The following is a 22,137-nucleotide window of genomic DNA, read 5'->3' as shown; positions in this document are numbered from 1 at the left end:
GCTGCCTTATTAACACACATCTGGCGACGAGGAGGCCACATAGTCCCTAGATTGTCTCCCTGCCTGCTCCTAACCCAGCCCTACCTTGCTGGGGAGGGCTCACCCCACAGCTTCTCCCACCCCATTGCTGGTAGCAGGGCTGGCACCCAGGTGGCCCCTGCTGCCTCCGCACCCCCCATCCAATATAAACCTTGGTGGGGGGGTTATTCTTAGGGGGATGGGGCAGGATTAGGCAGATGGGGCTTTAGGTCTGCTGGAGATTATAATTTAAGGTTATAATCTGCACAAGGTTATAATCGGTGGGGGGGGCGTGCTGGCGTTCTCGTGGATGCTGCCCTGTGTCCCACAGCCACTTCTTCTTTCCTACCGGGCAGGCTCTGCTTTTTGGGGTGCAGCATCACCCCTTCGGATGGGGGCTTAATCCAAGGGGCTGGACCACCCATGCAGCATCCTTATGTCCCTGCCAGCAGCCGGGTTGAGCACCGGGATTTCCCTCCAGTGTGCAGCATGGATCAGGATTGGAGCATCCCGCAGCGAGGACTGCCTCCAGAGCACTGGCTTCGGGGTTTTTCCGATGGATTTGGCCCTTGAAGGGGGCAGGTTCCCAAGGGAGTACAAGCCAGGAGGCTCCTGTTCTACCAGTACAGGGAGCTGGGGGCTTTGCCATGTGCCGGATCACCCCAGGCTCCGCTCCGGGCTGTCCTGGTGGGTGCACATCCCACCCACAGCCGTGCCGCATCCCCATGCGGGATCTGCTTGCAGGGCCACCACCAGCCCCACGCCTGGCGCCTGGCACCACCGCGCTTCCTCTCCCTGGCTATAATTAGAGCTGAGCCAGAGGGGGCCCAGCACCACATCGCCCTGGCACTGCGCATCCCGGGGAACCGAGGGCAAGCTGGGATGGGGTGGGGGTGGGGGGGGAAGCTGGGGTGCTGGGCGCCTGCCCGCGCCTCCGCCGCGCAGGGATGCCCTTTGTCCTTCTTGGCGTGTGGGGGAACTCGGCAGCTCTTGGCTTTTCCCTCCTGTTTTGGAAATTCAAAACATTTACAGGGCGGCCCACTCGCACCCCGCTTGCCACGGAGCGAGGCACTTGGCTGACTCCGCTGCTTTCCTTGGCCGCTTCTCCTTTGCCTTCAGGCTCAGGGGGGGCCTTTTCTCCACCCTCTCCTCTTTTTTCTTTTTTTTTTCCCACTTTTATTTTTTTTTTTTTATATATAAGCTTGAAAAAACACCAGCAGCCTGCAGGAAAGGCCATCTAGGGGGATGAGAGGCAGAGCCCAGGGCAAGCGTGGTGGTGCCAGTGCCGGTGCCGGATGGCCCCTCGCATTGACCTTGTTCTCCGCCGGGAAGGGCGGCTGTGCCGGGCAGCCGGAGCAGCCCTGTGCTGCACCAGCACTAATGAGCTCTGCCTGAGCAGAAGGATTAATTAGCTGTTGGGAGAGGGAGGGCGTCCTGCTGCGGTGACTCCGCTGCTGTTAGGTGCAGCAACGGAGCCTGGCACGGCACGGTGCCCGCTGCTGCAGCACTGGCGGCGCTTTTGCTCAGGGCCAAGGGCTGCCGGGAGGATGCTCCGAAAGGAACTGTGGTTCTTCCCGGAGCAAACACCACGAGCCAGCGGGAAGAGGAAACCCCCAAGCGAGATGCTACTCGCCTGGGCTCCTGCCTGCTTTTTTTTTCAAAAAAAACCAAGCCTTGTGAGGGGTTTTTCCTCCGTGGTTGTTCCCGTGGTGTTGTCTCCCTGGGAATGGGAGCTGAGGGTGGGACCTGGAGGTGGCAGGAGTGCTTAAATACATCCTGCGGGGTCTGAAATGACCCCAATGGGGACGAAGTGGCAGCTGGCCTGTAGCTGAGCATGGGCAGGATCTGGCCACGTGCTGGGGCTCAGCCCTGGCCCCACTTCTGCTGTGGCTGGGACAAAATCCAAAGGGCTCAAGGATTCTTGGGAGCGTCGTGCTGGGTACCGTCACCTTCCTGTCCCTGGGTGGGGGACACCAGGTGCGGCTTGGGGCTTTTGGCATCTTATTTAGCTGGGAGGGGTGGTTGGGGGTCCATGGGGCTGCTCCATGCCCCATCCTCTCACCAGGTGAGGATGCGGAGACCCCTCTCCCCTCCGGCAAGCAGCGGAGCCAGGCATGGGGAAGGGAGGGGACCACACCCGGGGGGCTCCCCGGAGAGACGAGCAGGGACATGTCGAGGCCGGGAAGGTCGTGAGGACGTGGAGCTTGAACTTGAATTAGATGGTAATTGCGCCGTGCCTAATTACAGGGAAAGAGCAAATCACTCTGGTGCTTCATAAAGTGTCTGACACGGAATAACGAGGATAATTAGCAATCAGACGGGAAGCTGCTACCTCCCCGCTCGCGCGCTGTCCCCCGAAAACCCCGGGGAGCCCGTTCCCCCTCCCACCTCGCAGGTCCCGCTCTGCAAAGCATCTGCCCCCCGGGCAGGGTGGTTGCATCCCTTTTGCCCCCCGCTCCCCACCCCAGCATGGGCCATTTTCCCTGCAAAGCCACCCGTGCAGGGGGGAGGTTGTTCCCTGTCCCCCCCCCTCCCCAAAAGGGGGTCCGGTGGCCGTGCCAGGTGTCCCCGCACATTTGCGTGTCCAGCCGCGCTGCTGGCAATGCATTAATGCTGGCTGACGCTAGAGCGCACCAGAAGCATGTCGTGACATCCTCCTGGGGACACGACAGCCAGCAGGGCCACCTGCCCTGGCCACCTGCCTGCGGGCACCCCGGAGGCACCCGCTGCCACCCCACTGGGGACCGCGGCTGCCCTCGGTGCCGCAGGGAACGTCGTTAGTGGGTGTCAGGGCTGTGACTGATGCTGTGTAATTGCACCCAGGGCTTTGCCCCTCGGAGGAGCCGGGAGGGTTGGAGGGATGTGGCACCCCAAAAACCACCCCAACCTGGCCAGCATCACCCGCAGGGGACCAGGAGGTGGGTGAGGAGTGTCTGGTTCCCAATTAGCTGCACCTTTTAATGATGCTGTAGTTGGCTTAGGGAGTGCATCCCCCTCAGGGGGGCTGTGCTGTGCTGGGGGGGCTCATCCCAAACCTCGTGTCCCCCCATCCCCGAGTCAGGGGGAGTGGAGGAGCATCCACTGGGCAGCATTGCCGCAGGCAGGGGCTGATCCCGCAGCATCCAGCCCCCTCCCCAGCGTCCCCCATGTGCCCTGCCATGTGAGACCTGTTCGCTTCTGCCACCCGGGGGGGGTCCTGCTGCCCTTGAGTGGGTGACAGGCACCCAAAGGCTGAGGAATAACATCCGGCTCAGGCACGAAGGGACCTTCCAGCCCCAGTATGCCCCCGGTCAGGAGGTGCCAAGTTGCTTTGGTGGCTTCGCTCCAGCTCCCGCTTTCCCTGGAGGTCCTGAAGCCACTTGCTCCTGTGCCCAGCCACTGCACGGTCTGTACCCCCCAGGGACCATCGCTCTTCCCCCTTCCCAGCACCTCCCCGGAAGCCCACAGTGGATCCTAGCAGGGTTTTCAGACTGGTCCCACCAGTGGGATTGCAGAGAGGACTGGGCACGCCGGTGGCACTGCAGGGATGGGCGCGGGTGTCCCTGGGTGCCAGGGCAGGGCGGATGTCACCCTTCCCAGCCTGTCCTCCTACGTGCACGTCTCCTCGCCATCTCTCCTCCTGCGTGGGGTTGGTTTTTTTTTCCTCCCCTCCCCTTTTTGAGCAGCTGTTCTCTAATAAGCTGTTAATGATGATACAGTAAGTAGAAGCGGAGAGTCCTGCGGGAGCTGCCACGATTTGTGTAATTGGTCTCGGAGGAGACAAAAGTATCTAATATTTACATGCCGGTATTAGTCCCCTGGGAGCACTGTCTGGGCTGGCACAGGGAAGGCAGCTCCCAGCCTCAACCTGTCTGCTCCCCGCTGATGGATCGTCACATCTCCAACGGATGGAAATTGCTGCGTGGTAGTGTGTGGGGGGTGGTGGTTCCTCCCACCCCAAGAGCTGTGGGATGGCCGAGCATCCCTGTGGCTTGGCACCCACCTGGTTTGCGGGAGCAGCGGGGTTTGGCTGAGCTGGTTCCAGAGGGAGGATGCTCTGGCACAGGGAGCCTGTGCCAGTGCAGGATGGAGGCAAGAGTGGGGGCTGCCAGGGTCGCAGCTCCACAGGGTGGGTTTACGAGGGTTTTGGCCGGGCTTGTGAGGCACAAACAGGCTCCTGAGCTGGCCGTCCGGCTCCTGGAGCGAGGAGTGGGAGCTGGAGAGAGGTGCTGGCAGTCTGGCTGCCAAGCACCCTCTCCCCTGTGTCAGCAGGTGGGGTGGCTCGGCCAAGTCACCGGGAGCTCCTGGATGGGCAGGTTCGAAGGCACCACTGGTGTCTTGCTCCCAGCCAGCCAGGTGAGCTGTGGGGCTGGGTGGCTGCTGGTAAAACTGCCCGTAGTGTTCGTGCCTGCAGCTGGTAAGGCCTTAATGGCAGGGGAAACTGAGGCACGGTGGGCTGGGGAGCAGTCTGCCCTCCCTCCTGGCAACCCTGACCCTGCTGGGGTCTTACCTGGGGCCCCATCCTGCACTATAGTATGGACAGGGTGCCCACTGGGGCTTTCGCACCTGCCCTGGCACCCCCCAGCCCCCGAACACAGTGTGTCCCCAAGGCTTTGGGGCTCTCCCCTCTTGCCAGGGGTCAGACGCTGGCTGGGTTTGCCTCGGTGTCACCACCACTGGATGAGCCATGTCGGGATGCCAGGACCAAGCTCGCTGTGGTGCCCATGTTTCTACACCCCTAAACCTGTCAGTGGACCCCGAGGGAGAAATGCCAGCAGGAGGAGGGTGGCATGGAGGCACCCAGCCACAAGCAGTGGGGCCAGGCTGGGCTCTGCAGTGGGCTGCATCCTTATTCCCTGCGTCGGGCAGAACATTGCGGAGTGCCATGGCGTCCCAGCCCCTCTCCCGTTGCACACTGGGGCTTTAGAGGGGGGGCCCAGCACCGTGCTGTGCCCTTGCAGCCCTGCGGGATGGCACCCCCCCTCTTTTCCACCCAGATTCCCACTTTCCCATTGCCGTGGCAACCTCCGGCATGGCAACGGTGGAGCCTTCTGCAAGGGGATGTCTCACATGTGCCCTTGCCATCCCTGGGGTACCCTCCCCAGGGGGATTAGGGGGGTGCAGAGGGCTGGTGTGGGTGGCCAGGGGAGGGTTAGTTTGCAGGATGCCAGGCTGGGCATCGCTGTTTGCCCTGAGGTGCCCCACTGCCCGCAGAATCAAAGGCGCAGTCTGTTGCAACGGCTTAAAAGGAGAGCGGACAGGTTTGCCTTGGACACTGCCGGCCTCATCCTGCCTGCTGGGGCCGGGCTGGGCATCGCTGGCATCTGGCAGCTGCGGCTGGTGTTATCCGGGGGCTCCAGGGAGGCCGTGGTGGGAAATGGCTGTGAGGTGAAGGTCACTGAGTCCTGCTGAGCTCATGACAGGGATGGAGGTGCTCCGGTGGAGTCCCACGGGTGCGCGCTGGTGTCGCAACGATGAGGAACTGTTGGTTCCTTCCATCCTTCCATCCATCCATCATCCCTCCATCCCTTTTCAGTTGTCCTCTCCGCTCTTGCTCTGGGATGCTCCAGCCTCTCCGTCCCTGGCCTCCCGCCAGCCTTTTCCCACACTCCCTAATCCCGGGCTCCAGCCCCGGCTGCTGCCGCCACCTCCCAGGCACCGAGAGCAGCTGCTTAAATACCCCCGGGCTGGGGCGGCGGGACCGGCCCCTGACCTCCCGGAGAGACCGGGGCGGGGAAGGGGGGTTGGCATGGGGACAGCATGCAGCTTGGCTGTCCCCACGTCCCCTGCCTTGTGTGCCCCCCCTTATCCGGGGCAGGATGAATGGACCCGCTGTTTGCCAAGGCTTTGCTGCCCACTGGCCGCATCCCGCACGCTCCGCACCTCCTGTGCTGCGCAGTGCCCATGGGGCAGCATCCCCGGGCCCTTGCAGGCTTTGGGGGGCGGAGGATGTTTATTGCCCCCCCACGCCCCTCCTCTGTGTGTGTGTTTGGGGGGGGAGGATCCATCCCCCTCCCCCCCCCCCCTCCTTCCCTGCCTCCCGCCTTATCTGTTAAATCTGCTAAGCAGGGGAATCGGTGCCGTCGCCATCTGTGAGCCTGCCAATAATGGGATTAACTCTTTCCCCTGGCCGAGCCTGACGGTGTTTCTGGCATCCCCTTCCCGGGGTAACCCCCCTCCCTCCGCCTCTTACCTACCTGGGGGAGCCAGCCCCCGGGAGATGCCGGAGGTGATGGCCTGGGGTCGCAGGGCTCGCTGGGGCTAGTCCAAATCTGGCTCCATTGCAGATCTGAGCTGCTGGCACGGACTCAGTGCCAGCCTGCCTCGGTTTCCCCTCCTGCCTGAGTTTCCCTTCTTGCCAAGCAGGGTGGGTTTGGGCACTGCAAAGGGCTCTGCACTCCTGGCAGCGCAGGAGCCGCTTTGCCTGCCGGGGGGGGGGGGGGGGGGGGGAAACAAACACACAAGGGCCGGGGGACCATGCTGAGCCGCGATCCGTGCGTGGCCGTGGGCCCCCGTCCTCGAGGCGGTGGGAAGCAGGGATGCCTGCCCCCCTCCCAGCAATGCTGGGTGCCTTCTGCCCGTGGCTGGGGCAGAGGTGGGACCCCACGGGGGAGGGGACACACGACACAGGGGACCGCCCCCCCCCCAGCCCTGCAGCTTCAGGCCTGTTTCCCGGGGGGGGGGGCAGCTTCAGGCCTGTTTCCCGGGGGGGTGGTGGGGGGGAATGTGTGCGCGCCCCCGCTAATCCTCTTAGGGGCTGGCGGTCCGGCTGGGCTGCGCCCCGGAGCAGCTGGCGAGGCTGGATCCGGCCGCTGCCCATCCTCCCCTCCCAACAGGTGCCCTCCATCCCCCGGCCCCCCCGGCGCTGCCGGGACCGTCTCACTGCGCCCCCCCCCCCCCATCGGGGCTGGGCGCGGGGCGAAGGGCTCCCCGCAGCAGGCAGCCCCCTCCCCCCGAGGCCGGCCCGGGAGCGCTCATTAATTATCTAATCTTCCCTTTATGTTTAATTTACAGCCCCGCGCGGCTCTGGCCATATGCTGCTTTTGTTGTGTCTGGCTCTTTGTTGTGGCAGGCAGCGGGGGCTGGCGAGACCCCCACCCCCCCACTCACCCCCCCCCCCCCCCCCCCCGCAACTCCCGCCAGCCTTTGATCCCCCCCATCCTCCCCAGCGCCACCCTCCAGCCACCCCCGCGGCACGGTGGCGAGCCCCGGGGAGGGGGTAAGTGCCTTTTTCTCCGTTATTAATTTCCCTGACCCCCCCCCCTCCACCTCCAACCTCCCCGTCACCGTGTCGTGTGTGTGTGTGTGTCCCCCCCCCTCCCCAAGCCTCTCGCCGGCGGTTCGGGATTTGATCGTGCGTGTGCGCGGCGCTGCCTCCTCCCGCTCTCTGCCGCCGGCGGGGCTGCGCGGGGTCACCGCTCCTGCCCGCGCCCACCGCCGTGCCCGCCGCTGCCGCGCAGGTAGGTGCAGGGCCCCCCCCCCCCGCGCCCCCCCCCCATCCTGCCGGTAACCATCCCACGCCACCCCTGGGGTGGGGGGGGGGAACGGGGTGGTGTTGGAGGATGTAACCCCCCCCACTCCGGACTTGTTGCGTGCCCCCCCCCCCCCAGTTGGGGGGTGGGATCCCGAGGTGGGGGGTTGGTGGGGGGTTGTTTCTGCTGAGGGGGGGTGTGAGCACACGGGGGTGTTGGGGGGGGTCGGCGGTGGGACCCCTGCGGCACCCTGATCTGCTATGGGCACCCCGGGGGGTGGGGGGGCTCAGCGCAACTTGCTGTAAAGTTTTGGCGGTGCGGGCGGGCCGGGCTCCCTCCGCTGATGGAGTATTTTGTCTATTTTTTTTTTTTTAAAGTAGTAAAATCGTCTTTCTGCACCCCAGCAGGCCCATCCGCTGCTCTCCTGGGGTGCATGGGAGTGGGTGGGGGGGCCACCCCAACCGAAAGGCTGCCCCCGGGGCTGCAATACACATGCTTGTCCTGGGGGTGGTTCGAGTCTGGCTTCTTGGGGGGGCAGTGGTGCTTGAGAGGGGGGCAAAGGGGTTTGGTCCATGTGGCCACTGCCTCCCTGGCATCGCGAGGCTCTGTTTGTGGATGATGGGGGGCAAAGCTTCCCCCCACCCACCCACCCCCGACCCCCCAGGTGCTCAGCTGGGTGCACTGAGGTTGGAGTCGTCCGTCCTTGAGGGATGCTGGTGGCTGGGTGGCCCTGGGAGCAGGGAGCACCGGGCAGCGTCCCCACAGGGCTGCCTGCCCTTGGCTGGCACTGCCCTCGCCTTCTGCACTCGGGTCCTGGCGTGGGCACGGGATGCCCAAAACTCCATGCCAGGGCTTGGGGCAGCACACCCGGGGGAGGGGGGGCTGTGGTCTTGCTGTCTGTCCGTCTGTCTGCACCTCTTACAGCTGCTGCCCAGCTCCCTGCCAACCCCGGGAGGAGAGGAAGGCGGATGTGCGGTAGGAGCCGCAGGCAGGGTGGGTGCCAAGCCGCGGGCCTGCCTTGGCCACAGGAGCCATGTGCTGGGCCAAGCGCTGGGCTGGCGGCAGCGCACAGGCTCTCCCTGCAGCGACACGTAAGGTCACCGTGACCGCCGGCGAGGTGGCCCTTGCCAGGGTATGCTGGCAGTGGCGGTGGCTCCTGCGTGCCGGGAGGCACGAGGCAGTGGCGGGGGCCAGCGACAGGGGCCACCGAGCCGCTCGCCAGGTGAACAAACCCCTTTTCACGCTTGCCGGCAGCAGCTGGCTTGGCACGCATCCTGCCGCCTGGCATCCTGGGCTGTGGGGGTCTCTCGGGGTGGATGAGGGATCCCTTGGCCCCGGGGGTCTGTAAGGGGATGCTGCAGCATGGGAGCCCCATGTCTTGGGGTCAGATGTGACACCTGGGGACAGTGCTGGCCGCCGGTGCAACCTTGACCGTGGCGATGGCACGGCAGCAGCAGTGCCAGCTGACCCACACACGTGTCCTGGTAGTGGGGGTGACGTCCTTGCTGCGGAGCCGGGGCGGGGACAGGGTGGACACCGCTCCACCAGCACCCCGTGTCCTTGCACATTGGGCTGGCTGTCCCCATGCAGTCCCCCATGCCAACCGGGGTGGCCAGGCTGTCCCTTTTTGGGGTTGTTTTCTGCCCGCCAGTGGTGGGGAGCAGAGGAGGGGCTGTGCCACCGCCATGGCTCGCGGCAGGTGGCCGCTGCCGCTGTCTCGCTGAGGCCTGTCCCTGTACAAAGCCCCACTCCCTCCCTCCCTCCCGGCCCCACGCCGCGGGGCCACTTGCCAAGCGAGATGCCGGAGCTCTGCGCCGCGGCGGGTTTGCGCTGTGTGTCGCAAGAAGCAGGCAGAACACGGGGCTGGGGTCCCCCCTTGGCTGCCCACCCCCTGCCTGTGCCCTTGGCATCCCTGCCAGCTCCTGTGTGTTGGGGAAACTGAGGCAGCGGGGCAGGAGGTGGCTTGCCTGAGGGAGCCGATGCCAGGGTTGGGAAGAGAAAACAGGATTCTTGGCACGGGCTGGCGTTGCCGCACTCTGCCCGCGGGCGAGGGTTGCTCTTTGCCGGGTGTTGTAGGCTGGCTCTCCCCGCCGGCACCGTGGTGAGGCTCGCTGCTGCTCTTCACCCCAGCTTTTGGAGGGCTGCCCTGCGTGAGGGGCACCCCGGGGACCGTGGCTCAGTTCCCGCAGGTGACATCCTTCCCTCGGCACTGGTGAAAGGGATGATTGTTCCCCCCTCCCCATCCGGGGGTGGCTGGCCCCCGGCGCTGTGTGTGGCGGGGCTGGCGTGGGCAGTGGGTTGGCCTTGGCCCCTTGCCCGCCGCCGTGCCCTTTTCCAGAGGCAGCTGCCTGTGGGCACGGCTTGGCAGCCGTCCTGCCTGCGGGCTGGGCCGGGGCAGGACCTGTGCTCCTCCGGACCACCGGATCGCCTCTGCGCGGGGTTGCAGCACCCACAGCTGTCATGAGTTTGGGGTTCTCAGCCCAGGGGTGGCTTTTCTCCGTGGCAGCTCCATCCCTAAAGCAGAGCCTGGCTGGGGCGGGCTCAGAGGGTAAGAGCAGGGAAAAAGTCCCTCTGGAGAGGTGCCCGGTGGCTTCACCCCTGCAGAAATAATGTGTCAGCTCTGAAAGCCCCTGATTTTCCATCCTGGAGCCGTGTGCGGGAGGGAGCTGTCCTGCCCCTGCTTCTTCCCAGGCATCCTGGAGCTCTTGAGGAACCAGAGCATCAATCCCAGGAGATTTGCGGGCACCCCGCGGCACGTAGGGTGGCGAGATCCCCCGGTCCACGCTCGGTGCCCCCCCGCCGTTGCCACACATCCCTCCCAGCTCGCTTGTCGGCTAATGGCGCGGCTTATTCCTATGGCTTTTTAAGTGCTTAATGGCGCGCGGGGCTAATGATGCGGCTCCCTCTGTTCGTGCCGCCCCGGATAGATGGATGGTGTCGGGGCTCGGCGCTGCCCGAACCTACGGGGATGAGGACAAGATGGGGCCCAGGCGGTGCCCCGCGGAGCTGGGGGCTGCGGGTGGGCGTCCGCCTGCCCGCCTCTCCTCCCTGCTCCGAGCAGTAATGTCACCGTAAACGATATTTATCACGAGGTGATAAAAATCTATTTCCAGCGACCTCTTGGAAATGGCCCTCGTAAAACCAGGCAGCAGACGGAGGCGGGAGGCAGACGGCGGGGAGGGGGGAACGGGCAGGGAAATGGCTGTCAGCAGCCTTGGAGCAGGGGCTGAGCTCTGCCAGGGAACCGGCCCGCCGTGCCCAAGGCTGGTGAATTGGTGGCAGCCACGGAGAGCCGGAGGCTGCCTGGGCACAGCGGGGTGGGTGGATGCTTGGGAATCATGGGGCTTGAGCATCCTGGGATGCAGCATCTGGGCCATGAAGGGAGGACCGGAGTGATGCTAGTGTTCATGGGGGGGCTTTCACACGCTGTAGCTGCATCCCAGGGCATTCCCAAAGTGACACCTTGAGGGACTGAAGAGATGCTGGTCCCGGAGGACTGGGTTGGGGATGGGGTGCTGGGCTAGCCAGCTTTCTCCCAGTGCTCACAGCTGTAGGGATGACCCCCCCTGCCAGCAGGCACCCATTGCCCCTTGTATCCCAGGAGGCCGCTGTCAGTCCCACAGCCCCTTCAAGCTCGGGGTTGTGTGATCCCCCCTCCTCCAGCTCCATCCCTTCGATTGCTGGGTGCTGATTCAGCCATTTCCCTCCCAGCACTAATTGCTCATCCCGTCACGGAGTCCTGGCCGTAAATTCTCCAACAGGAGCGGGCCGAGAGGTGGGAAGCCTCCTTGGCTCCTTTCCCTGCTGACCTGAGCAGGGACCTGGAATCCATTGTAATTCATCGGGGTGCTGAGTCAGCAGGCGGCTGTGCCCCGTCCTCCCACCCACACTTCTGGGGTGTCCTGTCCCCCGCCAGCATCCCTCCTCCCTGCCCAGTGCTACCTGGCATCCCTCCCGTTACCCGGCATCCTTCCCACCTCTGCGTGACACTCAGCCTCGCTCTGTCCCCCCATCACTAGGGACAACCTGGGTGACCCCGTGTCCCTGCTGTGCCCCGGGTGATGCTGCTGGCCTGGGCATCCCTGGGGGCTTCTGAGCTGGGGAGGGGGCAGAGGGCACTTGGGCCACCTCTGTGGGGTTAGAAAGGTGGGATTTGCTCCTAAAAATGGGGACAGGGCAGGATCCCCCTGCCAGATTGTCCCCTGGGGGAGGAAGGACGTGGGGGAAGACGGCTCCCGGCTGTGGGGTCTAATCTCCTGTCCTGATGAAGCGACTCATAATTGCTTCAACTAATTAACCAGGTAAGGTGGTGGCTGGACCGCCCTGAGTGCCTGGATGTCCCCTGCCCCAGGAGGGGACACAGGGGCCAGTGGAAAGGGGGCTGGCCAGGGTTGCTGCTGCCACCCCAGCCAGACATGGGTCCTCGCGGGGATAGCAGGTGGGATGGGGCCACCCAGCCTGGGTATCGCTGCCCCGTCAAAAGCCCTTGAAACCCCTGCCGAGGGGCTTAGTGACATCGTGCCACCAAGGGGCTTCGTGCCCACCCTGCCTGGCATGGCCGGGGCGCGCGGTGACATGGCAGAGCGTGTGCGGCAGGTCTTATCCTGCATTAAAGTTTCCCCTTGCAGATGGTGCGCGTTTAATCTGCGGCTTAACGAAGCGCCGGAGCTGGCGGTAAGTCCGTCTTTAGATGGCAGGCGGGAGCTGAGAACCGGCGCGCTAAGCCGCCCGCCTGGATGAAGAAGGGGGACACGGAGGGGAATTGGGGCTTTTAATGCCACCGTGGCGCAAGCCGATCGCCCGGCCGGCGTGTGGCCCGCGCCAGGACCCGCGCCGAGGCAGACGATGGCTTGCGCCGCGGATGCCGTTGCTGTGATGTGCTGCCCCCCGCCTTGAGTCAGATGGGGTCCCCCAGTCGGGTCCCCTCCTACGGTGATGTCCCTCTGCTCCCCAGCAGAGCCTCGTACCGACCCAGCTGCTTCTCTGTGCCTCAGTTTACCCCTGAGCATGCTGCGGGGCTTTGCACGTGTGGGAATGCCCCGAAAACGTGAGCTGCCGTGGGGTGGGTGGGATTTTCCAGAGTAAAAAGCCCCTTGGGGCAGCCGCCTCCCCCCACGGCAGGTATTTAGGGTGACAGGGAGGGGACGGCAGCTGCAGACTGCCCGGCAGCTCCAGAGCTGAAGGTGGGTGAGCTGGGCGCTATACTGGCTTGTAGGGCCCGAGTGTCCCTGAGATGGGGATGGAGGGACGGAGCAGGGCCCCAGGGCTGAGCGGCAGCACGTCCTGTAGGGTCTCTGCAGGATTTGGGCAGCAGGCCCTGCTCCCCAGCAAGCTGCGTCCCTCCTCTCCTGGCCTCGGGGCCCCATGGTCCCCAGGGGACACAGGCAGCGGTGGCACGGAGCTGGGGCTATGGCATGGTGGCAGACGAAGATGGGAGCTGCAGGGACAGCCGAGGGCAGGGGGATCAGTGGTCCGGCCAGGTTAGTTTGTTTTCAGTGTGGAATGGCACTATTTCGGCTGTTTACTCTGGAGTCTAATGACGGCAGTGTAGGCACTGTGCTGCACAGCCTTGGGGAAATCCTTGTGGAGTTGAGAGGGCCGGTTGTTCCCTGCAGGGCCAGCTCCTCTTTCAGTGCCAGGAGTGGAGGTGCTGCTGCCAGCCCTGCTGTCCATGCACGGATGGGATGCAGGGCTGGCAGCATCCCTGCCTCAGTTTCTCTGCCTTGAAAGCAGAGTGGAGGGAAGGTTTCCCAGCCTGGCAGGGACTGCTAGACATAAGCAAGGGCTGCATGTCCCTGTGGTGGGACAGGGGCTGCTCTGGCACCGAGCGGGGTGTGGGTCCCATCCTTCCCAGCCAGCCTGGCCTTGGGATGATGGCATGACGAGCACAGCAGCTTCTCCATTTAAAAGCAGAGTGGCATGAGACCCAGAGTGGCGTGAGACCCAGCACCGCTTGGGCAGTGGGATGGAGGTGCTGGCATCCCCCGTGGCCTCGTTCATCGGCACCAGCCATGGCTCATCCCACAACCTGGGGAAACTGAGGCACGGGCCGGTCCACGATGAGACCAGGGCTGCCGAAGCAGCGAGCAGCCACCGATCCTTACGCCTAGAGCCCCGGAAAGCTGGAGGAAAGCCGGGAGCAAGTGACTGTGCGTCCCCCCACCCTCCCCACACCCCCCCGCCTCGCCCTCCCCCTCCATCACCTCCCCGTTCGCTGGCGAACAAATGTCTGTTCTTGCAAAAAAAAGAAGTGACAGGGGTCGGCGCGGCGCTTTCCACATGACCTGCCCGGGAACAGAGGACGTCTTTGTTAATCCCGCGAGCTGTCAGTTCAGCCTCTTCACAAAAGGCATAAACCACTTATTGCTGCTCTCACCCCTGACCCCGGATCCGCCTGCGCGCCCTCCATTGTGCCGTCTCGAGGAAGCTGGCAAACAATTTCGCCTCCCGCTCCCCCTCCCCGCCGCGGCTCCGCGGGGGCCACCTCTCGCCCCTGCCGGCTTGGGGAGCCACCGCGGGGGGATACCCCCCTTCCCTCCCCACCGACCCCGCTCGCATCTGCGCGCCCGCCGCCTCGCCTGGCAGCTGCTGCGAGGGGACGGGGGCTGCCACAAAGGGTCGGGGGGGCCGGTGGCGGGACCACCGCCATCCCTCCAGCCTTCCCGCCCGGGGCTGCCGGAGCAGCTGGCTGCACGGGCTGCGGCGAGGGGGTGCCGGGTGCTGCACCCCGCTGCCCCCTGCTCAAAACCCCTTAGTGGGAGGGGACAAAAGCTCCTTAGGGCCCCTGACTGGGACGGGCTGGGACGGCAGCTTTAGCCAAAGCGGCTTACGGCCCGGCACAAAGCCGGCGGGAGCAGCTCTGCTTCCTGGGGCTGGCATGGGACGGATGGGGCGATGCTCATGCCCCGCCAGCCTCGGGGACCTCGAGGAGGGTCACACGGGGTGACGGGTGGTGGGGGGACGGAGCGCGTGCCGCCCGCCCCGTCCCTCTGCGCCCAGCACCCGGACCCCGCGGCAAGGCCGGCGCGGGCTGGAGCAATTAGATGCAGTCACTTTGGGGCTATATATAACCCAAATTGCTGCCTGCAGCTCGTTAGCCGGCTGTCAGAGCCGCTGCGGCCGCGGCGGGTGAGATGGTGTCGCCGGGGGAGGGGGGGGGGGGGGCGGGAGGGTGATGGGGGGACCTGCCGCTCCCTGGGGATGGGAGCACGAGTCGGGGGATGCAGCCATGCCGGGATGGGTGCAGGATCAGGCCCTTGGCTTGGGACGTGCTCCTGGGGGCTGCCACACTCCACCCCAAAAGTGACAGCGAGCAGGCAGTGCTGCACCCGCTTCCGCCCGGTGCTTCCTCCGCCATGCCGGCGGCGGGTGGTTGCAAACCTGCTTTGCTGGCGTGGTGCAAGGGGGGCCACGGTGACACGATGGTCAGGGTCAGGCCTTTCCCCATTCCTGGCGTTCCCCAGGGCTCATGGCACAGCGTGGCCGCTGGGTCAGAGTAGTTGGGCACAGAGGGGGCCGCCAGCGCATCCCTTCCCAGTGCTGGCGGCGTTTCCAGCATCGTCTCTCCATGTGGCATCCAGCCTGACCACAGTCTCCGGTGCTGCGTCTCCAGCCCCCTCCATCCCTGCCTGCCCCACTGCCGATCCCTGCCTGGGCTCGCCGGCGTGCCGGGGCTCTGCCGGCGTGCACCGGCCCCCGCGCCGGGGAGGAGCGCGGCACCTCGGGCTGTCTGGGGGCAGCTGCGAGATGAGTGCGAACATATTGTGTGGGCTCCTGCGGCAGGCGTCACGGCGTCGCTGCTGGAGAACGAGCAGGAACCGCAGCCCCGCCGTGACAAACGGCTCCGGCACAGCCGCAGCCGTGCCCACGCAGGTGCCACCGGCGGGCTGGGCCGTGCCTCGACACCCCCGACGTCGCTGCTGCACCGGGACCTGGAGGGGGGATCCGGGTGGGCTACGGTGATGGGCTGACCCCCGGCACACGGTGGCACCGCTGGCTTCCCGCCACTGCGGTGACGTGTCCTCGCAGCCGTATTAATTTGCCGGGGGAGGGCCCTGGATTGGGCACATCCCTGGCTTGGGAAGGGTTAACGGCACCGTGTGTGTCTCTCTCTGGAGCCTTTTGTTTCTGTCCCACTTTTTTCTCCCCCTTCCCCCTTTAATGAGGGGTTACCAGGGCTGTAATTGCAGGTTCCAACTTTCCACCAGCAAACAGGGCTGAGAAAACTTTAAACATGGGGATGCACAGATCCGGCCACCGCCCCTCCTGTGGGCACCCACTGGGGTGGCAGGGACCTCACGGGGTGCCGTGCCGCGCTGTGCCGCTGGTGGGGACCTCCACTGCACCAGGTTTCTGGGCACAGCCTGCTTTTGGGGAAAAACCCTCTGGTTTCAGGCTGTCGGGAGGAGGAGGAGGAGGGCGAAGGCTTCCTGGAGGGAAGAGCAGCCGGCTCTCCGCATTCCCCAGGAGGTGCAGGATGCGGCCCCTCCATGCTGAGCATCCACCCCACCTCGGCCCTTGCTCGCTCATGGGAGCTTGCACGCAGGCTGTGCCAAAAACCATCGCTGGTGCAGCTGTGCCGGTGCTCACCGGGCACCGTGCCCGCTGCCCCGCCAGGGCAATGCCAGCCAAAAGGTGCAGTGCCGTGACCTCATCCACTCCCGGTGCCCTGGCTGCTCGGAGCGCGGGGGTTTTCCGAGGTGCAGCCACCCCAGAGGGTGGAGGTCGGGGCTGCGCAGTCGCGGTGCTGCCAGGATGGGAGGGCTTTGCCATGCCCGCAGCGCGCTGTGGGCGGCATCCCCGTGGGCGCATGGCCGCTGCGCACGCTGCAGCGCGCCCCAGCACAGGGGAGGTGGAACGGGGAAGCTGCGTTTTTCTGGTGTCCCGAAGGCACAGGAAACACACCGGCACGGCTGCCTGCGTGCCGGATTCCTCGCCGGAGAGCTGCCGTGGCCCTTTGCGTTCCCGCTCCATCACCACCGTCCTGAAGCCGGGGACAGGGGTGAGACGGGTGCCATGGCAGGTGTTGATCTGGGTGATGGGAGCAGAAGGAACGTGCCCTTGGCATGGAGGGACAGATGCGGGGACACGGCTCCCTGCCCTCACCGCCATCACGTCCCCTGGCACCGAGCCGAGGGCAGGTGGGGCACCGCGGTGCTGCCGTGCCGGTGATGGGGGTCATGGGTGGCACGAGGTCTGGCACTGCCTCTCCCTGCCTGTCCCTCGAGGCCAGCGGCTGTGTTTTAACCCAACTCGAGGTCTCCACGTCCTTCGTACCAAGGACGCGCTGATGGAGATGCCATGCAGGGTGCCTTGAGGGAGTGCCAAGCCGTGGGGCCATCCGTGCCGGCTCCAGTCGGAGCCTTTTCTCCCCCATTTTTGTCACCTGTGGAGCTGCCCGGCCATCCCTGCCCATCTCCCCTGGCTTGCAGCCCTCACCCAGCTGCCAGCTCAATTTCTTCCCTGTTAATAACATCACATAACGATGTCACATCGGTGTCACATCGATGTCACATCGCGGCACACTTACCCCAGACCTGGACCTTGCCCAGGGGCCGCGGCCCTGGTCTGTGCCAAGGCTGTGCACAGCCGGTGCTGTGAGCTGTGACAGGCTGCTCCCGAATCCCTCCGTCCGTCTGTCCGTCTGTCCGTGTGCGAGCTCCCTCGGTGCGTCTCTGCAGAGAGCCACTCATGCAACGAGTGGTCCGGCCTCAGCACCATTCTGCAGGTGCTGCTGGCCGGTCCCCTCTCAGCCCACGGGGACATGCATCTCCCCCAGCCCCACGCTGGGACGGGCTGAGCATCACCACGGTGGGACGTGGCGGGGCTGCCAGCCCTCCCCTCGAATTTCAGTGCTTCACCCCTTCCCTCCCAGCCTCTGCCCCAGCACCTTGAGGTGCTGCTTAGCAAATTAGCACCTGGCTCAATCCGCTCGCCTCTAATTGGGGGTGAGGGGTGAGTCTTTGAGGACGTGGTCGGGGAGGAAGGCCCCCCCCCTGCCTCCGAGGGGCTGCCGCGCTGCTTTATCTGGGTGGACAGATCCCTCCTAATTGAGCAGATATTCCGTGTTCGCAAACAGATGGCTCCTTTGCATCAATTATTCCTTATCTGTGTAACCGGGGATGATTTGCTGACAGATAGCACGGAGTGAAGTTGAAGCAAGGAGGCGGCCGGTGCTCCGTGCCGCCTCCGGCTGTTGCCTCGGGGGGGGTCCCAGGGGTCCCAGACGGCGAGGGGGGACCGATCCTGGCTGCCCTTTGGGCAGGTAGGACCCATCTCTGGTGCTTTTGCATCCTGGCATCCCCTGGCAGGAAAATAGAAGGTGTGGGGGCTGCCACCACCGTGGGGCTGAAGGGTGGGTTGGGGTCCGAGATGCTGCCAGGGCTCCCCAGGGAGCAGGAGGGTGCTGGCCTTGGCCCAGCAACCGCTGCCGAAATCTGCCTTCTTCGCCGTGACCCTGGCCTGGCCCGGCGCTCCCGGACTGCGTCTTGCCCAATGCTGCTGTGATGCATGACGGGGGATGATTAATGCTAATTAATGATTAGTTGCTGCAGGTATCAAAGTGCGCCCCAGCCCTTTCCCGTGCCCACAGGTAGGGGATCGCTGCCCGCTGCCACCGGTGGCATCGCCCCAGGAGGAGGAGCGGTGGTGCAGCATCTCCCCTGAGACCCTGGGGAAATGTCCCTGCCATCTCCAGGGGTCCTGCACCAAGCTTTTGGGGATGAGGACTGGTCCCCGGGCTTGTATCCTCTGCCTGCTGTGAAAATCACCTTCTGTTAATCACCGGGGAGGAGAAGAGCATCCTGCCATCACCGGGGCAGCCGGTGGCACCCCGCCAGTTGGAGCCGGTACACGGTGGCACTCAAGGACTCGCGGGATGTGCTGAGCGCTCGCAGTTGTGTGGCGCCGCCATATGGATTCCATAAATTAAACCTTTCCAGGAAGCAAACGGTAAATTTATACGTCGCTCGTTGAGTCTGAGGGCTTCCCAGCAAAAAACTCGCCTACCGTCTACCTCGCTTTGGCTTGCCACGTTCATAGGACTGATCCCAAGAAAAACGGGATCGACAGAAAATCCTTGCTGCGCTGCAACCCCGGCCCTAACTCGGCAAAATCAGGAGCAAGGTGTCCCCTATGGATGTCCCCTGTGGCAGGAGGGGGGGTGACCCGCACCCCACCGTGCCTGGGGTAGGCACAGCATCACATCCTGGGGACCCACTCAGACGCCGTGCCAGGTTGTCTGTGTGGCTGTCCCAGAGTGGCGCGGCGGTGCCAGGATGCGCGCGGCATCGGTGGCCGTGGCTTTATTAGAGGTAAACAGAGGAGGTGACAGCCCAAACCGTGTTCCCGGGCATGCCTGATGTGGGAGGGGGACAGCTACAACACACACGGGGCCACAGCAGCGACCGGGGACGCCGGAGGTCATGGAGGGCGACGGTCTCCAAACCGAGCAAGAAGCAGCGTTGACGCCATCCCCATCCCTGCAGCACGTTTTCCTCGCCGTCCCGGCAGGATGGCGATGGGGGGGTTGTTGATCTCGAGTAAACACTGCCCCGGTTGAGTAATCGGGAGCTGCCTAACTGGCCAGCTGCCGCCGGCAAGCGAGGGGACGCCGCTTTGATTCATGTCCTCTTCCCCCCTCCTCCAGCCTCTCTTGTCTGGCTGCGCTGGGAGCCATCGGCCGGATCCAGCTGTAGCCCCGCGGCGCGGGCTGGCGTGCGGCTCCCCGCGCCGGCCACGTGCACCGGCCGGCAGGAAAACAAAAGCATCCTGTGTCTGTGCGCCCCGGGCCCCCCCGGGTCCCCCTCCCGTGCTGCCAGTGCTCTGGCTTTGCCGCGCTCGGGTCGAGGAAGGGAAAGGCGCTGAGTCTCTGTCCTGCTTCTCTTCCAGGCGTCCTCATCGTCCCTCGAGACAGCTGCCAAGCCTGCCACCGGTGAGCCCCGGCACCGGGCGGCCAGCACCGGGGAGAGCCCAGGGACGGGTGGCGGCACTGCCCCGGACATCGGCCAGCGGACAGCTTTGGATGCGGAGGGCGCGGACGCTGGAGCCACAAGTAGGTGATGCCAGGGGATGTGGGGATGCCGTCCCCGAGGACTGTCCCCTGCCCTGCTGCGCGGTGCACCGCCAACCCGGCGTGCCTCCGTGGTTTGGGTCTCCTGGCGAAGGCTGGCACCCAGTGGTTTGGGGTTGGGGCTCTGAAACCCACAGCTCCGCCGGGGAGGTGACCCCGCTGGCACCTCGGTCTGTGCCCGTCGTCCCTGGGGCCGTGAGTCAGGCCCTGGGCGCCAGGGAGAGCCGCAGCGTTGGGCTGGCTGCACCGGGAGCTGGGGGGGCCCCCGAGGCTGGGCCGTGCTGCGGCTCCCGGGACTCGGCCGCCTCGTCCGTCAGGAGCAGCAGCATTTTTGGGAGAGGTATCACGCGTGCTTCCCGCCTGCCACCTCCCTGGTCTGGCTTGTTTGCCAGCCCTTCCCGGCGGGTGCGCCGTGCCGCTCTGTGCCGTGCCGTGCCATGCTGTGCCGTGTCACGCCAGGCTGCTTTGATCTGGCAGCAACTGCCGATGCCGGTTCCTGGCGCTGGGAGAGCCGGGAACCGCAAGGTGCAGCGGGCAGAGAGCCGGGGTGGGCAGGGAGCCAGGGCAGGCAGGGAGCTGGGACAGGCAGGGAACTGGGACAGGCAGGGAACCGGGACAGGCAGCGACGCCTCGACCGGGTGCGGGGGCTGCTTGGTGGGGGGGGGCAGAATTTGTGACCCTCCGTGCCCCTGAGGAAGGACACTTCCCGGGAACGCGGTGGCCCGTGTCACCCATCAATCAGTGCCGTGGGGATTCAATCCCGGTTTGGGACCCCACAAGGCGCTGTGTCCCCCGGAGGGGCCGGGATGTATTTGCAAGCTGCTCACAGCCCAGGCGGCAGCGGCGCGGAGGCGAGCTGGGAGCCGTGGCCTGGAACGGGCCCGTCGGAGTCAGCTCGGGATTTATTACCCTGCCAGTGGCTGCCGGGCAAAGGTGACAGTGACTAATGGCTTGTTACACGCCTGCCACATCTCATCTGCGCACCGCGGCCGGCTGCCGCCGCTCCCAGCCCCGGTGCGCGGGCAGCCTGCGCCTGCCCTCCCTTCCCCAGGGGGGACAGGGGTGAACCCCCCCCATGCACCCGCAAAGACCTCGGCCAGAGCGGGTGATGGTGACAGCGGGTCGGTTTGGTGCGGGATTCCATCCCCGTGGTGAGGACGGGGACCTGCTCCAGCAGCATCCCCCGCGGCGCTCACCGCCTGCCCTGTGGTCGCGCAGAGCCAGGCTGGCATCCCCAGGGGTGCCACCGCATCTTGGGGCTTCCCAGCCAGCGGCACGTCCCAGGGTGTCCCGGCGAGCCTCGTGTGCCACGCAGGACTCTGCGGTGCACGAAACTCCGTCCTGGTTGCGAAACCGCGAGCCGTGCTTGCCACCGCTCTGGCAATCCCATGCCGCGGTCGCCGGGCTGGGACGCGGAGGAGAGCGTGCGGATGGATGCTGACGAAGCCACAAATGCATTCACTAGGAAAATTAAAAAATTAACAGGCATTGGCTCGCTCTAGATTAGTAAAGGCAGGGAGATAAAAGCAGCTCTTTATACCTTGTGAGAATTGCTGATAAGGGCATTTGTTCCTCTGTATTCTTTAAAAAGAATGCAATAAAAATTTAAAATAGAATGGAAAAGAGAGATGGCGGGGATGGGGGGGGAGAAAGTGCTGGCGCTGCCAGCACGGAGGGCTGGGGGAGGCGGTGGGCAGCACCGGCGTGGCGGGCAGCACCGGCATGGCAGGCGGTGAGGCCTGTTGGAGGAAGAGGAGGAGGATGGAGGGGAAGCGGAGGTGAGAGTGAGCCGGGAAGGGGCTCGAGCGGGTGGGTGGGTGGGTGCGGTGGTGTGGCAGCTTGCTCAGGGTTGGCTGGGTGCCGCCGCCACGGCCCACGTGAATGCACGTTCACGGCTGGCAGCACCAGGACTAAATTCTTTGCCGGAGCCTCCCTTCTGCTGGGGAAAAGTTGGGGTCCTGCCTGTCGGAGCCTGCTGAGCCTGTCCAGCACGCGGAGCCAACCGCTGTGGCTTGTAATGGCCGGTAAAGGACGGGCAACTTCCTCTGCTTGCCAGTGGGCTGAGCCCCACCCCGCTCGTTACACTGGTGTCTCCAAACTGGGGTGCGGGCAGAGCCCGCAGGGTGATGGGATGGGCCAGAGGTGACCACCGCCGTCCACACCCTGAGGGGATGGTGCTGTCCCCACTCCTGCACCCAGTGCAGGGGGCGCACGTATCTCCTCAAGGTCCGTACTGAGGACCACCCTGGATGCTCACCAGTGGGTTGGGCTGATCCTCTGAGTTTTGGGGTGTCCTAGAGCCTGTTCAGAGGCTCAAGCGGTTTTGGGGTGAGGGTCAAAGGACTGGATGGCACCCCAACCTCTTGTCCATGTCGGTGCCTGGCGGGGGAGTTGTCTGTTTGGAGAGTGACGCCTGCGCATTGGGGGTCAGGGCTGCCTCCCCCTCCCCGAATTCTTGGGGTCACCTTCCCCCATTCTGCACCGCGACCACCACAGGGGGGGTCCCCCCTTTTTTCCCCACCACCCCTTTTAGCATTACCCCCCCTAACCTCTCTGGGGTAGGTACCAGCTGCCCGCCCCCCTCCCTCCCACCTCTAA

At 65.1% G+C, this 22,137-nt stretch overlaps 1 protein-coding gene across 1 annotated transcript in view; it reads left to right on the top strand.

The window, feature by feature from the left end:
• Positions 1 to 22,137, top strand: part of GSE1 (Gse1 coiled-coil protein) — a 102,114-nt gene that overhangs the window by 16,873 nt on the left and 63,104 nt on the right. The window contains exon 2 of the mRNA XM_086620809.1: positions 19,359 to 19,521. Coding sequence (XP_086476935.1) covers positions 19,359 to 19,521 — 163 coding nt within the window. The remainder of the gene's footprint in view (positions 1 to 19,358; positions 19,522 to 22,137) is intronic.

Source organism: Tauraco erythrolophus, chromosome 15, assembly GCF_009769465.1.
Source record: "Tauraco erythrolophus isolate bTauEry1 chromosome 15, bTauEry1.pri, whole genome shotgun sequence".
NCBI lineage: Eukaryota > Metazoa > Chordata > Aves > Musophagiformes > Musophagidae > Tauraco > Tauraco erythrolophus.
This window is presented reverse-complemented; position numbering and strand designations above follow the sequence as displayed.